The sequence below is a fragment of the Chiloscyllium plagiosum genome, unplaced genomic scaffold (assembly GCF_037043375.1).
Source record: "Chiloscyllium plagiosum isolate Xiang-an unplaced genomic scaffold, Cpla_swu_hap1 HiC_scaffold_7, whole genome shotgun sequence".
In the NCBI taxonomy this organism is placed as follows: Eukaryota; Metazoa; Chordata; class Chondrichthyes; order Orectolobiformes; family Hemiscylliidae; genus Chiloscyllium; species Chiloscyllium plagiosum.
The window spans coordinates 48,067,910-48,083,507 of record NW_028270145.1 but is presented as its reverse complement, the minus strand read 5'-3'; the positions used below and the strand labels follow the sequence as shown (position 1 = coordinate 48,083,507).

Sequence of the window (15,598 nt, the reverse complement as noted above, 5' to 3'; positions counted from 1 at the left end):
ACATTCATGGAAAGATAAGTTTGAAAAAATTCATTCACAGGATGAGTGCATCACTGGCTAAGCCAGTATTTATTGCCCATCCAGAGTCAACCACATTGCTGTGGGTCAGGAGTCTCATGTAGCCCAGACCAGGTAAGGATGGTAGTTTCCTTCCCTAAAGGACATTAGTGAACCAGACAGGTTTTTCTGACAATTGGCAATGTTTTCTGGTCATCATCACTCTTAATTCCAGATTTGTATTGAATTCAAATTCTATGATCTGCCTTGGTAGGATTTGAACCCACGTCCTGAAAACATTAATCGGGTCTCTGGTTTAACAGTCCAGCAATTACACCACTAGGCCACCACTTCCCTCTCTCCCAATAAAGTATTAATATTTCTTAAAGATTTTATAAGTGTACATTTCTTGACTATGAATATTCTTGATATGCAATATTAAGGAGCTATCTACCTTTGACTCTCAAATGAGCACTGGTTTTGGCATTAGCGGCCTGAAAGTCAACTTCACCAGCTTGATCCATGCGCACATTGTACAGTGAAAGAAAATGTTTTGTGCCTTCTTTTTTAATCTCTACATCCTAAATAGTTATGAAAAAAAAACATGTAAAGCTTTGAAGGAAGGAAGATGGTGATAATGATGAAAAATAGAAATAACAATTCTCTCTCATGTTAAAACTCACAGGAGATTCTTGTAAATTCTCCCCCTTCAGCTTCCAATTGCCATGTACATCATCTTCAGAAATTTCAGTATCAAAATGGGCAGTTTCAGTTTCTGTGATTTCAACACTATACAGTGGACGTAGTATTTTAATATCACGTTCTGAAGCAAAATAATGTAAATTGTTATTGTCAAGGAACAGCACATCATTATTATTTTTTAAAACAAAAGCATCTCAGTTAATAAAAATGCAAGTCTTGTTAAAACAATAAAACGGGACAGGTAATTGTGTATTTCTAAGTACTATACATAAGACACCATCTAGTTATTCTTACCCTCAATATTTAGTTTGGCTGATGTGTTGTCAGTGCCGCAGTCACATGAATATTGTCCCTGATCACTCTTCAGCGCCCGTTTGAGGATCAAGATGCGTTTCTTTCCATCTGTTTTAATCTGAAGGTTCTTTGAAGGAATCAGCTCTTTTCCATCCTTAAACCATTTAACTGGAGCAGCAGCTTTACTGACCTCACATTGGAAGATAACTTCATCTTTTTCTACAGCTGTATAATCCTGCAATTTGCTGATAAAATATGGATCACCCTCTAGGAAAGTCAGAAAGTAAAGGCAAATTAGAGAGGTCAAATAAGGAAAACAATGTTTCAGTTCAAAGTTTGGTAGCAAAAATAGTTCATGTGTTCCCATATATACTGTATTTACCGAGTACAGTGAGTTTGGCTTCTGAACTTTTATCCATAGCTTCAACTTTGATGAGGGAAGTATCATCAATGGTCACATCTTTGAAGGTGATAGAATGGATTTTGCCTTCATCCTTCATAGTCACTGACCTACTTGGATGTAGACGTTGGTCGTTTTTGTACCACACAACTGGTATGTTGTCATGAGACAGCTCAGTGACAAATTCTGCTGTTTCACGTTCTTTTACCGTCTGGTCTTCAAGAGGTTTGGTGAATTCAAGGCGTATGCCTATGAATAAAACATTTTTTTTCAAATTAAAGCTACATTAACAAGAGAATGATTTATCTACTAAGGAATTTATATCTTCCTGTTTTAATCCATTCACTTGCCTTGAATACTCAGTTTTCCACTTGTCCTCTTGTCCTCTGCTTCAAACATATATTTTGCCTCATCATCAAATGCAGCTTGTTTAACTAACAATGTATGTTTCGTTCCTTCCACTAGCATTTCAAATTTATCACTAGGTTTAATCTCCTCAGTTCCTTTCAGCCAACGGAATGTTTTGGGCTCTCTGGACACTTCACATTCAAACTTTGCTTCATCTTTCTCATATACTTTCACATCTTCAAGTGGTACAATGAAGGTGAGTGGAATTTCTGAAAGAGAGTGTAAGAAGTTAAGAGATTAGACTAATAACCCACAGGGACGAAAATATATACATTTTCAAATACATATGTTACAGATGGAAATCACACACTCTGTTTACAGGGACAGAACTAAAGTGCTAAATTACTCGCCTGGATTTAAATAATTATATCTTTAGAAAAAGATTACAAATTCTTCTAAATAAATTATAAGAATACCTTTGACTTTCAGAGTGGCCATACAAGTAGCATTAGCAGCCTGGAATGAAACTTCTCCAGAATCACTTAGCTTGCAATTGTACAGCGTCAAAATGTGCTTCTTGCCATCCTCGATAATCTCACATTGCTGTCAATACAAAATAATTCGAAATACATTAATATGGAGTTCATTTGTATTAAACTAACTCCAACCTTTCTTCTTGAAATTACAATACAGGCTCTAAAGTTCGGCTGGACGTTTATTTGGAGGCAGATTTTATCATATTGTTTTATCACAATTCTGATGTAAAATTTGTTACTGCCAATGTAAAGGCAGGAGTGTTAAGAGAACAACTTACAGGTGAAAGTTGCAAAGCTTCACCCTTCAGCTTCCATTGAGGGTGCACATCATCTTCTGAAATTTCTACTTCAAATTGTGCTTTTTCACCTTCAAAGATTTCTATATTATGCAATGGACGCAGTATCTTGATGATACGAGCTGTAACCAGTATTAAAAATGTGTTTAGCGACACATCAAGGAAATGTGTTACGTTGTGATTCTTGAAACATCTAAGTATACTCATTGATAAAGTACATACCTTCAATATTCAAAACGGCTTTTGTCTTATCAGTTCCACAGTCACACTCAAATGTACCCTTGTCTTTATTGTTAACTTTTTTGATTGTCAAAATACGGCGTTTGTCAACAGCTTTAATTGAAACTGTCTTTGATGCTATGATTTCCTTGCCATCCTTCAGCCACTTTACTGGTACATCCTTGCTGACTTCACATTCCAGGGTGACTTCATCTTTCTCGACAGCAGTATAATCTTGCAGTTTCACGGTGAAATAAGGATCAGCCTCTGTGGATGAAAGATAAACAGCTGATGTTCTGCTGTGAGAAAGTGAATGTCTCTCACAAAATGATAATTTTACAACTATTCAAGAAACGAATAATCAGGAACACCTCATATCCTTGTGTTTGCTTTAGCTGTACAGTTATGTGAAAAATTGTACACAACATAAAGGTCAGAATTCAGTTGTCCTGCTGCAGGCCCAGTGACTGGGGTGTGGAGGTGGGGGGCACTGCTGTTAGTAGCAGGAATAGCTGGCATGATGGAATGTAGTAGCTTGCCAAGAAAGTGATGGAGATGGCGGCATGATCAATTCCTTGGTGGGGGGTAGAAAGTCTCCTATCCTGCTATCAGTTAATGGGAACAGAAGTGCAATGCCATCTTTAAATGGAAGTTAGATCTGCCTGTGTTGATTTCTACACAGCATCATCAGTTTTGCTAAAACAAAATGTAATTACAGTCCTGAATACAATCCAGGGTCAACAGTCTCTTCTTCAACAGTACCTCAAACTTAACCTGCCGTTGGAACCTCTTCTTTCATAAATGCATTTCCAATTTTTTCTCCACATCTCAAATCTCATCAGCATGTTTCTCATGATCAGCGACTGGTGTCAGGTAGAGAGCACACAGCTAGAACATGGCTCAAACAGACAAGAGAGGCTGTACAGTTCAGTAATGCCTTCCTGCAGCTTCTCCTCCAGGCTGCCAGGGAACAGTAGGAAATCTTTTTCCCATCAATATATCAGAAAACCCAGCCATCTGACTAAAGTCATCAAACTCAGAAAGGACAATGACAAGCCCGTGGATGGACAGGTAGGTGGCAAATGAGGTTTAATGAACAGAAGTGTGAGGTGATTCACTTTGGTGGGAAGAACTTTGAAAGACTATACAAACTAGTGAGCCCAATTCTAAATGGGGTGCAGGAGCAGAGGGACCTGGATGTGAGTATGTACAGATCATTCAATTATTGCAGGACAAGTGGAGGGAACAGTAAATAAATCAAGCAATGTTCTCAGCTTTATTAATAGGGGAATAGAGTGCGGAGCAAGGAAGTGATGTTGAATTAGTACAACACTCTTGCTAGGCCTCTGGACAATTATGTATGCTTATGGGTGCTACATTGTAAGAAAGATGTAAATGCATGGAGAAAGTGAAGCAATTTACAAGAATGCTTTGAGGAATGAGGATTGACTGAAGAAGTTGGGACTGTTCTTCTTGGAGAGAAGAAGGCTGAGAGGAGATTTGATAGAGATTTTCAACATCATGAACAGGCTGGATAGAGTTGATACAGAACTATTTCCACTTGTCAATGGAACAAGAACAAGGGAAAGTAGATGTAAAGTGTGGCACAAAAGGAACAAGAATGATAATAGAAATAACTTTTTCACTTAGCTGGTAGTTAGGGTGTGAAATGCACTGTCTGGAATTGTGGTAAAAGCAGGTACAAGTGAGGCATTCCAGAGGGCATTGTATGATTATTCGGTTAGAAATATTGTCAAGGGGCACTAGAGTAAGTAGGTGATCAGCACCAAGTAATGATACTTGTTTGAAGAGCTGGTGCAACCATGATAAGCTGAATGGCTCCTTCTACACCATAAGAGTTATGTGAATAAGCTCTGTGATTATTTCCTGCGCAAAGTGTCTGCCTCATTGCAAAATGGAAATATAAATAATTTCTTTACTTAAAATTCTTACCGATGACATTCAGGAAACCCTTTGTGGATAGATGAGCAACATCTGCTCGTATTTGACATGTATCATCAAGAGTCGTCTCCTTAATTTCTAACATATGCTTCTTCCCATCAGTGGAGATCAGAACTGTTCTGCCTGGGTGAACTTTCTTTTCATTTCGGTACCAAGTCACTGGTAGATTTTCATGTGATAGCTCGAATTCAAAATGCGCCGTGTTACCCTCTTTGACTGTCTGATCTTGTAGTGGTGTAATGAACTTCAATCTCATACCTGAAATACGAAATAACAAATGTAGAAATTATTACTATTATTCAAAACCACCTATTTAATAATTCAATTGAAATCTACATGTGTTTTGAAAACTATGCAAACCATGATATAAATACAAGTTCTTTCTTTATTATGGTCAGTAACTCTCTGACCTACACAATGAAGCCTGAATTTAAGTGTAAGGCAAGTCCCATGACCCAAATCATACTCAGGGTTTAATTTAACTTACATGACATATTCAGCATGACAAGATTTACATCTTTAATTGGATACATATTTTCAGAAGAATAAATCCAAAATCAGTTATGGACAAACAAAAACATCCCACAAGTATTTGAATAGCAGTTCACAAACACATGCCACGTCACATTACCAAACTATAAGCAAAGTGGAGGAATTGAATTAAATGAGACCCTACGAGATTTAAAATGAAGTGCAATTAAGAAAAAAAGACTTACCAGTCACAGTCAGTTTTGCAGTTGACTTCTTGCCCACAATTTCAGCGGTGTAATCTCCCTCATCATCAAAGGCTGAGTTATTGATAACAAGAATGTGCTTCTTTCCATCAACAACTAAATCATATTTATCACCAGCCTTAAGAATGTCGGTACCTTTCGACCACAGAATTTTGGGAACCTCCTTGTTAAGCACACACTCAAATCGTGCCTGACGTTTTTCAGGAACTGTGACATCTTTCAGTGGTGTCGCAAAGTCAAGTTCGATTTCTGGAAAGAACATTAAACTTTAGTGAAAGCAAAATTAATTCCTAAAGCATTTTCTTTAAAATTCCTTATTCTCCTTCATCATATAGAAAACTACTCTGAATATTTCTTTCAAGAATAAGAGTTACCTTTCACTCTCAGATAAGCAATAGATGTGGCATTCCGTGCCCTGAAGACAACTTCACCAGCTTGATCCAGTTTGACATCATGAAGGATCAAGAAACGTTTTGTGCCTTCCGCTTTCATTTCACATGTCTAAAAATGTTTTTTAAAAAATCAGAATTTTAAAAGTTTTTCACAAACAACTTTACAATCTTGATTTTTCTTTTCTCAGGCTAAAGATTTCAATTTTGAAGCAAAGCCTACCGGTGATGGGCGGAGGATCTCCCCCTTGAGCTTCCACTCAACTGGAACGTCCTGCGAGATCTCAGTTTCAAAGGTGGCTGTTTCTTTCTCATACACTTCAACACTTTGCAGTTCTGAAAGTATGTCGATCTCACGTTCTAAAGAGAGCACAGAATGTAATTTTCCCATTAGACGAGAATGACGACAGTACATGGTCAGAAGCAAACTTGAAAAATCAACACTGTGTTTCAAATACTTTAAAAAATTCAAAGTTGAGAGAGAAAAGGTAGGAAATAGGATTTAGTCAAATTACTCAATGGTTCCCTTATATGATGTAAAACTGTTTAAGTCTATAATGGAACAAATGAAAATCATTAGTCACAGCTGTCTATTTCATATTATTAAACAAAACAAGAAACACTTTATTAAAATAGTGATTTGCCTGTGACATTATCCACATTCAGCATTTAGTTTAAAAACTGGATTGCGACTGATTGCTGCTACCATCCTTTAGGAAAAGAATGAGAAATACTGACATTAAAATTTACAATGGTGACCAAAATTTATGATAGTAGGAATTATGATGTGTGACTATCAAGTATGCACCCTACCTAAAATTATTAATAACATACAGATCATCAGTGTTGGAAGGACAAAGGAGAATATATTTCTACAAGAATTAGGAAACTTACCATCAACAGTCAGATTGGCTGTTGAAGCCTGCCCCTCAATTTCCACTGTGTATTCACCCATATCTTCTGGTGTTGCATTTTTCACAATAAGAGTGAGAATTTTGCCAACTTTCTTAATTTCAGTTTTTGCAGTGGGTTCCATGGGAATCTCCTCTTCCCCTTTGAACCACTTGATGTTTGGCGTGTCTTTTGCAATCTCACATTCGAAAACAGCAGTTTCTTTCTGTTTGACCCTCTGGTCCCGAACTGGTCTAACAAACCATTTCCTTACAATTTCTGCAATGGAAAAACTTATATAAAGTAAAACTAGTCCTCAAATCCCTTCACTGTTGCCTCAATTATGCAAGAATGTGAATATATACTAACCTTGTACATTAACTTTACCCTCACATCTTATGTTAGCAGTCTCAACAGAATACACTCCAGCATCATCGAAGTCCGCACTGGTGATCGTAATGCTACGCTGCAACCCAATAACACTAATCGTGTACCTCTCAGATTCCTCTGGAAGAAGTTCACCGTCCTTCTTCCAAATCACTGGTTTGTCTTTAGTCAGTTCACAAGTCAAATATAGGGGCTGTCCTTTGAAGACGGTTATTTCCTCTTCCAATGTTTTAAAGAATGCCACCGGTAATTCTAAAATATTTTAGGGATAATATCAATGAACTCTCTGTAATAAGCGAAGTATTAATTTTATAAAAAATGTTTAAAAGCTTTCCATTCTATCTAGTATACTTTGTGTAATTACAGAGGAATCTCGATTACCCGAAGGATATGGGTGGGGAGTATTTCAATCCGTTAGTCGAATGCTGGATCATCGAATGCCGGATAACATAGTTAGCCAAGAATTGGGACTTTGCGATTTTGTTTGGATAATCCGAAATTCAGTAATCGAATGCTGGATAATCGAGTTCCTCTGTATATGCATGACCATTTGAGCTTAACAATTAAATTCAACAGGATTGAATTATATTAGTACATTACGCAAAGCTTGTTCTTGCTTTGTGCTGTGCAATATATCAAACAGCAATGAAAAATACCTTCGACAATTAGTTTTGCTGTAGATGTCTTTTCTTGTTTGCCGAGGCGACCTACACAGCTATATTCACCAGTATCTGAAAGCTGCACGTCAATGATATGCAACTTTCTATCTTTGCCATCAGCGGTAAACTTGTATTTAGGGCCTTCCCTCACAGTGCCTCCATCTTTCATCCAAGATGTTAATGCTGTAGATGGGGAGATCTGACATTCAAACACGGCCGAAGACCCTATAGATTCAGCTTCTTCCAGCACGATATCTTTAAGCTCTTTCACAAATTTCAGTGGGACTGCTTTAAGCTGGAACCCTGCAAAAGGTGGTTCTTCTGAGGGTGGCCTTCCTCCTCCTGGTTTAAGTGATTTCCTGTCTCCGTCTCCAGGTGATGGTGTCTTTCTCACTAAAATTTAGAGTTGAACACAAATACATTGGATTTTATTTGTTGCTTTTTTGTGCATGCTTCTGAAGATGGTTTGATGCAAATCAGACACTGAGATGCCATGTGCCATTTTCATTTGGTAAAGAAATGATAGCGATGCAAGCAGAACAATATAATTGACTAAGACCACCAAATGTTGTAAACTTGGTTTTAGTTCTTCGAGGTAAGTTGATGCATTGAAGCCCATCCTTTCATCATGCGATAATGTTTTCAGGTGGTAAGGTTTACATGATATACAGCCACTATAACTGCAGCATAATATATTCACTATTCATCAAGGAGTATCAGTGTTTCATAATCACAGTCTTCAGGCAGCGTAAATAGTAACTATTCTGTGCAGTCCACTACACTGGGTTTTGCACACAAGTAGAAAAATGCATGCACTAATGTGTTAGAAAGATGATCATGACACATAAACATTGCAAATGTTTCTTCCAGTTAGTTATTTACTCAATCTGCCAAAATCAGTCACAGCAAGTATTCATATGTAGTATACAAATTGATTACTTGTGCTTGAGTAAAAAGGATTATACAAATGTCAGTGATTTCATTATAGAGCTGTAAGTTATAAAGACAGGGCAGTTCTTGCAACATTAAGCAATGTAATATCAATCAATAGTTTGCTATCCAGTCTATGCAGCCATCAATCATTTCTGCAATCAGAAGGTCATGCAAATAATATGTCAAATAAAATGCCAAAATAATGGAAATGTACCATAGTATTTAATTGAGTTTTCCATTAATGTATGAACAAAATTTAAATAGCGTCATCTTAACAATAATGTAATTCATTAATTAATCTAAATAGATGTGGTACATTGGAAAACTACTGCATGTGTTGGCATCTAATTGTTCACTACTGGTTGTGATACAAAGTGTATATGTGTGCAACCATGCATTTGTTCATAGTGGTTACTGTGTGGTTAATGTCCCCTCTCACCTCTCAGTATGCCTCTACCCTTGCCGGCTTCATCAGTTGGTACCTTAGTATCTGTAGTGAGATAGTAACATAATTATCGGCATGTCATGACTATCCTTCCAAATTACTATATGTAAAAATGATTCTGTAATATCCTTAGAGTGGAAACAATGAGGCGAAAAAAGTGTATTGTATTTAAATGAAAAAAATTTATATATAAATTTCTATAACATAAACACAAAAAAATGGCAGTACTACTTATTTAACATATGAAACAAAGGCTTATTCATGCGGCCAAAGGAGATTTAAAATGAAAAAAAAAATATTAGTTTTGAATGAAGAAGATGTGAAACTGAACAATTTGGAAGGTTTACTGAAGCATCTGCCTTTAATGGTGCACATGAAAAATGATTTTAATTAACCAAGAGTTCTGTTAATAGCAAACAATGTAAATTAAGACATTTTCCCTTGGGAAGCATAGGACTACGTGGACCAAACACAAGCAACAAACATGAATTTTAGAGCAAACATTTTTCATAACTACAGTACATCATGCACATAAACACAAACCGCATTGCCAGGAGACACAAAGGTGATGGACAAAGATGAACATATACAACAAAGAACACTGATCCATTTTTCAAAGCACAAGATATGAACAATCAGTTTGGTAGATGAGCAGCAGCCATCTCACCTCGTCGTTTGTAAGGCTTTGAAGGAGTCTCAACTATACCCTCAAGCTCTTCAGCATCTTCATGTTCCCAATCAACAGATGAGCCATACTCCTCCTCTTCTTCAGTTAGTTCCCAATCCCAGTCTTCCTTGTCCTGCAGTTCTTCTATTGATACGTCTTCTGATTCTACTTCATAGTCCTCTTCTGCTGAGATGCTTTCAGAAGGAACTTTTGTCACTTGTACCATTTCATGTTCTTTCTCACCAACAGCTACAACCCCTTTGCCGGCTTTAAAATGTGCAACATCTCGAGGTGTCAATACTTTCTTTACAGGTATTTTCTGAGGTTTCTCTTCCACTGCAACCTCTTTTGATGGGATCTTCTTAAACTGTACTTGATCCTTTTCTTCTGCTTCTGGCACCTTTCCCTTTCCAAATTTAAGATGTGCTGTCTCAGGTGTATCTCTGGGTGTCAATATTTTCTTTACAGGCAGTTTCTGTGGCTTTTCTTCTACAACAACTTCTTTTGAAGGAATCTTTGTCAGCTGTACACGATCCTTTTCTTCTTCAGATACAGGTACTTTCCCCTTTCCAATTTTAAGCTGTGTTGTGTCAGATACATCCCGAGGTGTCAATGCCTTCTTTACAGGTATTTTTTGTAGTTTTTCTTCCACTACTATTTCTTTTGATGGAATCTTCTTCACCTGTGCTTGATCTTTTTCTTCTGATATTGGCACTTTCTCCTTTCCAACTTTAAGCTGTGTGGTATCAGATGTATCTCTAGGTGTCAATGCTTTCTTTACAGGTATTTTCTGTGGCTTTTCTTCCATTATGATTTCTTTTGAAGGAACTTTTTTCAGCTCTTTAATATCCTTTTGTTCTCCCAATACTGGCTCTTGTCTTTTTCTGATTTTAAGATGTGTTTCGTCAACTTTCTCTATCGGGATCACCAATGGCTTTTCAGGAACTTGCAGTATCTTCTGCAATTCATTTTCATCAGGTAGAATTTCTTCAGAGGGGCATTTTTCTAATTTCACTGGTTCTTGTTCTTGGCTGGCTAATACTTTTTCTTTATCAATTTTAGTTGGGGTAATTTGTAGCTTTTGCTTATAAACTGCCACATCCTTCTCAGGCACTTTGTGAATCTTCTGTGGTTCTTTTTCTACAAATTTCTCATAAGTCTTTTCCTGGTCTCTTGAGACTGGAACTTTCCCTTTAACAATTTTTAAAGGTGTCACATGAGGTTTTCCTTTAGGGGGCACTGTTTTCTTTTCATATATTTCCTTGGAAACAGCAGTAGCCTCTTCTGCTATAACCTTTGGCAGTAATTTTGATACAGGCTTTTCTGGAGTAGCTTCCCTGGGTACCTGCTCGATTGGATAAATTTCTATACTCTCAGGTGCTCCTTCTTCAGGAGGTGGTATAACCTTAGGCTTTTCATGAACTATTTTAGGAAGATGTTTGATTTCACCTTCCCGTTCCTTTGGGATTTTAATAGGTTTGTCCAATGGAAGGATTTTCTCCTTCTCCTTCTCTGTGCCAGGAGCTTCATCACACTTTACAGTTATTTGTTCTCTGTGTCCTACCTCCACAGGAACTGGTTCTGTTATGGTTAGAGCAACAGTCTTTTCTTTATGTTTTTCAGTTTTGGGCGCTTCACCAACTTTTTCCAATATTATTTGCTTTTTCATTTCATCCTCATATGTGGGTAATTTCTTTGACATTATATGTTTTTCTTTCAATGCTTCTTCTATAGGGACTGTATCACGTTTTCTCAGTAGTACCTTTTCTGCATCTTTCTCTTGTTTGCGGATCTCCTTAGGTTTCTTAAGTAGTACACGTGGCTCTTCATCCATTTCCTTGGATCGTACTTTACTAACCTTTGCTGTTCGCAACTTGTATATATCATCTTGTTCAGAAACTTTATCTGGTGTTTTTAAGGTTACACTTTCCCCACTACCTTTGTCTATTTTAGGAATTTCATCAACCAACTGTAATATTATTTCTCTTTCTGTTTCTTTCTCTTTTAATATTACTTCTGGTTTCTTGGGCAATTTATATTCTTCATCAGCTTCTGTTTCCTCAGGACCTGGCGTTGATTTTCTAAGTTTTACCTCTAAGACTTCCTCTTCTTTCAGGGAGGTATCAACCTTCATTAGTATAATACCCTTGTCTTCATCTTTCTCATCCTTGTAAACCTTACTAATTTTCTTCAGTACTGGAATTTCTATAATATCTTCTACTTCCTTTCGAACTTTGACTGTAGTTTTTACTTTCAAAGACGGCTTGAGTTGTTCTGCAGCTATAAAGGTTTCACATTTAATTTAGCAACAAATAAAAAGACTTTTTTGTAATTCCCTAAAAGAACAGTTAACAAAACCAATGTCAAAATCTCCAAATTTACAGCAATGTTCACCAAATTAAAAGACACTGTAAAACGTATCCATAGACAGCAAAATTTACAAATATACACATTAACAAAGAGTATCACAAAAGACAAGATACATCAATTGTAACTTTTTTTATAGACTCAAGAGACAATTTGATACAACCAGCACACAACATTTAGAAACCTGTGGACATAAATTCTATATAATCTTACATTTAACACTAAAAGAAAACTTGAGTTGTAAATCACCATATTTTACAGTTAAGTATTTTCACATTTACAATTATAAAATAAGATCCAAACTTCTGATAAAAAATGTACCTTTCACAGGTTTCTTGACTGGTCCTGGTGCAGAAATGGGAACTGTAGTGACAGGTACTTCCTCCTCTTCAAACACTTTAAAAACAATGTCAAAACGTTTGTTAGTAATAGAGTCAAATCTCCAAATACATAATTACATGGAACGTTGTCCTTCAGAATATGAAAAGTATCTTAAATTCTTAGGTATTTGTCCCCTGATTCAGAAACTACCATACCTTATCAATTAGAATTCAGCACCAGTCTAATTTGACCATATTTCCTTTTCTGTTTCCACCTAATGCTGAATTTGCAAGATCACCCAGGTCATCAATTAGAGGGGAGAAAGAAATTGAAGTATTCTTTCCTGCAGCATTCAGGCATGCTTCCTAATTGGCCAACAGTTCAATCATTTTTATATAGAAATCTTAGAAGTGTGAAATTATTGAGAATGGATCTTGAGAATGGATGGTATATATAGAGATTGAACACGAGAATTACACATTTAAAACTGGAAAATTTGCTTACATTAAAATTACATGGCATGTTAACTATTATTAAAAACTAGAGCCTTGCAACAGTAATAATATTCAGTAATTAGTTAGGTCAGGGTTGATTTTCACTTTTCATAGTTAAATTGTATATGTGGCTAACATAGTTTCCTTTCATCAAAAATTCTCTTTCACTAATTAGAGTATACGAATGATACTCAGGGAACAAGGTTTTAAAAAGGGACAGATGAATAAAGGAACAAAATATATTCAAAAGCAAGCATATTCAATAAAGCAATGAAATAATGAATTGCAAGAAAGACAAACTGCAGATGAGAAGATGTGATGAAAATGAAGGGTATTAAAATGTAGAATGCTTCATGGATTTGGCACCAGTGACACAAAACAATGAGTGACACTCATTTGTGTACCTTCCTCTGGTTCCAAATCTTGTTTCACTGGAGCAGTGACTCCTATAGGTTCAATCTTCTCAACAAATGTAGTCACTTAAAAAAATATTTTGTTGAAATATTTAGTGTGTATATGACCTAAATCACTGCCAACATTAATAACAGACAATCAAATATATCAAAAGTAAAGGACAGTAAACACAATGCTTTAAATTTGTTAAATAAAGGTTTAAAAAAGAACATTCAAGCATTAATATTCACTATAATGGAATACAACTTGCACAGAACTATAAACTGTAAAGATAATATAACAAGAAATGGTAGCCTATGAAAAGAGCCTAGAAAATTCTACCAGTGAATGTCCTATCAGGTCAAACAGAATTTGCAGGGTAGAAGTTTTTTTTAGTATATTTTGATTTGATATAGCATAATTACAGCTGATTAGTCTCCAGTCTTGGTTCCTGTAAATAAGCGCTTATTGTTCTACACTGCAAAAAATGGGTCATGTCCCTAATGGGCCCTAGTAATGTTCACACAATATGGCAAACATTAACTATTGCCTAAGTGATTTTTTAACTAGCTAATTCTGCAAAGTTTAAGTTTAGTAAGGAATTTCTAAAAATGTTAGAATTCATAAACTCTTACATTACAGAATAAATGTGAAAGCGTGATGTAAACAGAAGACAAGAAACAATAATGTAACTGGAGAATATTTGAAATTTAGATATCCACATTGGAGACATCAGTATATAACTAAACAGAGTTTCCCAAAGAAGGTATGAGAAAATCAAAATGCCATAAATATTTGCACTGGTTGGTGGGATACTGCAATTGTTTTAGAATACTCTCTTCTATCAAATCAGGTCTATACCTTGCTCTGTAATAGTTTTCTCTTTTTTTGGACGTGTGACCTCAATGATATCTTCACGTAAAGTTTTCTCTTCAGCCTCAATGATTCTTTGAGGTGAAATAATTTTGTCAAATGGAGCAGTTTCCTCACGTAAAGGCATTTCACTGATTTCAATACTTGGCTCATATAAAGTCGCCTTGTCAGCTTCAACAATTTCTCGATGCAAAATCTGATCTGCCTCAACAACATCCTCAGGCAAAATGACATTGTCAGCTTCAAAAGTTTCTTCAGGCAAGACCATCTCATCGAACTCAATGCTTTCCTCATATAAAATTTCTTCATCGCCCTCAGCAATTTCCTCTTCAAACTGAATCTTTTCTTCATGTAAAACAACCTCCTCAGGCTCAATAATTTCATCATATGAAATAGGCTTGTCAGCTTCAATAATTTCTTTATGTAAAGTCTTCTTGAAAGCTTCAGAGTTTGAAGAAAAAGTTTTTAGTATTTTAGTTAATGGTTTAGATTTGAAGAGTATAAGATGACATAAATGTTACTACAAAAGATAAAGTAACAACACCACAACACAGTTGTAAAAATAAAGATGTAAAACAAAAGTCAGACAAGGTCATCACCAAACCAAATCATTGAAGACAATTAAAAAAACAAGAAAAGAAAGGTGTAATGATAAAAATGACAACATGAAAATACAACTTATTACTTGTTATTGGATGAAGCTCATGAGACATTAAAGTTACTATTAGTATTAACTGTGAGAAGACCACAAAAATGAAGGTACTACCACTTCTGTACCTTTTACTGGAGTAATCTCTTTGCTTTCTGCAAATGTGATTGGCACAACTTTTTCAGGCACACGTTTCTTGGCAACCTTAGGCACTTTAAAGACATTATTAAAACTTTTGTAAGTCGCATTAAACTTATTTCTTGAAAAGCAAACAGTATTTTTTTTTAATAACACTGCAATTTTCATGCAGTAAAACTAAATGGAAGTTACAACACTGAAACAAGCTGGTGTTTATGCTTCACCTTCTGTCCAGCCTATTTTATTGAATCCTATTTGCATATATTTCTGTACCTTTGTCCTTCAGGTACTTATCCTGCTGCCCCTTTAAAAATCCCCTTTTTTGTCTCAGCTGTTCTAGATAGTGGCAATTTCTGAAAGTGAAGTCATTTTTTTCTTGAGTTCCTTACGGGATTTAATAATGACCATGTCATACTTATGTCCTCTAGTTTTGGCTGTTCCACAAGTGGAAACACCTCCATTGTACCTATTCCACTAATTCCCTTCATTGTTATAAAGCCTGGT

General features: G+C 36.0%; 1 protein-coding gene across 4 annotated transcripts in view; it reads right to left on the bottom strand.

Annotated features, from left to right (window-relative positions):
- The window catches only part of LOC122551920 (titin), a 348,465-nt gene that overhangs the window by 110,382 nt on the left and 222,485 nt on the right, over positions 1-15,598 (bottom strand). For all 4 annotated transcript variants that reach the window (XM_087988975.1, XM_087988977.1, XM_087988978.1 and 1 more), the window contains 21 exons: positions 15,085-15,168; positions 14,296-14,748; positions 13,446-13,520; positions 12,548-12,622; positions 9,860-12,139; positions 9,187-9,237; positions 7,812-8,207; positions 7,138-7,407; positions 6,772-7,047; positions 6,101-6,237; positions 5,863-5,989; positions 5,471-5,737; positions 4,746-5,012; positions 2,796-3,059; positions 2,556-2,695; positions 2,218-2,344; positions 1,744-2,010; positions 1,376-1,642; positions 994-1,260; positions 681-820; positions 452-578 (listed from right to left, as the gene is read on the bottom strand). In XM_087988975.1, coding sequence (XP_087845101.1) covers positions 452-578; positions 681-820; positions 994-1,260; positions 1,376-1,642; positions 1,744-2,010; positions 2,218-2,344; positions 2,556-2,695; positions 2,796-3,059; positions 4,746-5,012; positions 5,471-5,737; positions 5,863-5,989; positions 6,101-6,237; positions 6,772-7,047; positions 7,138-7,407; positions 7,812-8,207; positions 9,187-9,237; positions 9,860-12,139; positions 12,548-12,622; positions 13,446-13,520; positions 14,296-14,748; positions 15,085-15,168 — 6,357 coding nt within the window. The remainder of the gene's footprint in view (positions 1-451; positions 579-680; positions 821-993; positions 1,261-1,375; positions 1,643-1,743; positions 2,011-2,217; positions 2,345-2,555; positions 2,696-2,795; positions 3,060-4,745; positions 5,013-5,470; positions 5,738-5,862; positions 5,990-6,100; positions 6,238-6,771; positions 7,048-7,137; positions 7,408-7,811; positions 8,208-9,186; positions 9,238-9,859; positions 12,140-12,547; positions 12,623-13,445; positions 13,521-14,295; positions 14,749-15,084; positions 15,169-15,598) is intronic.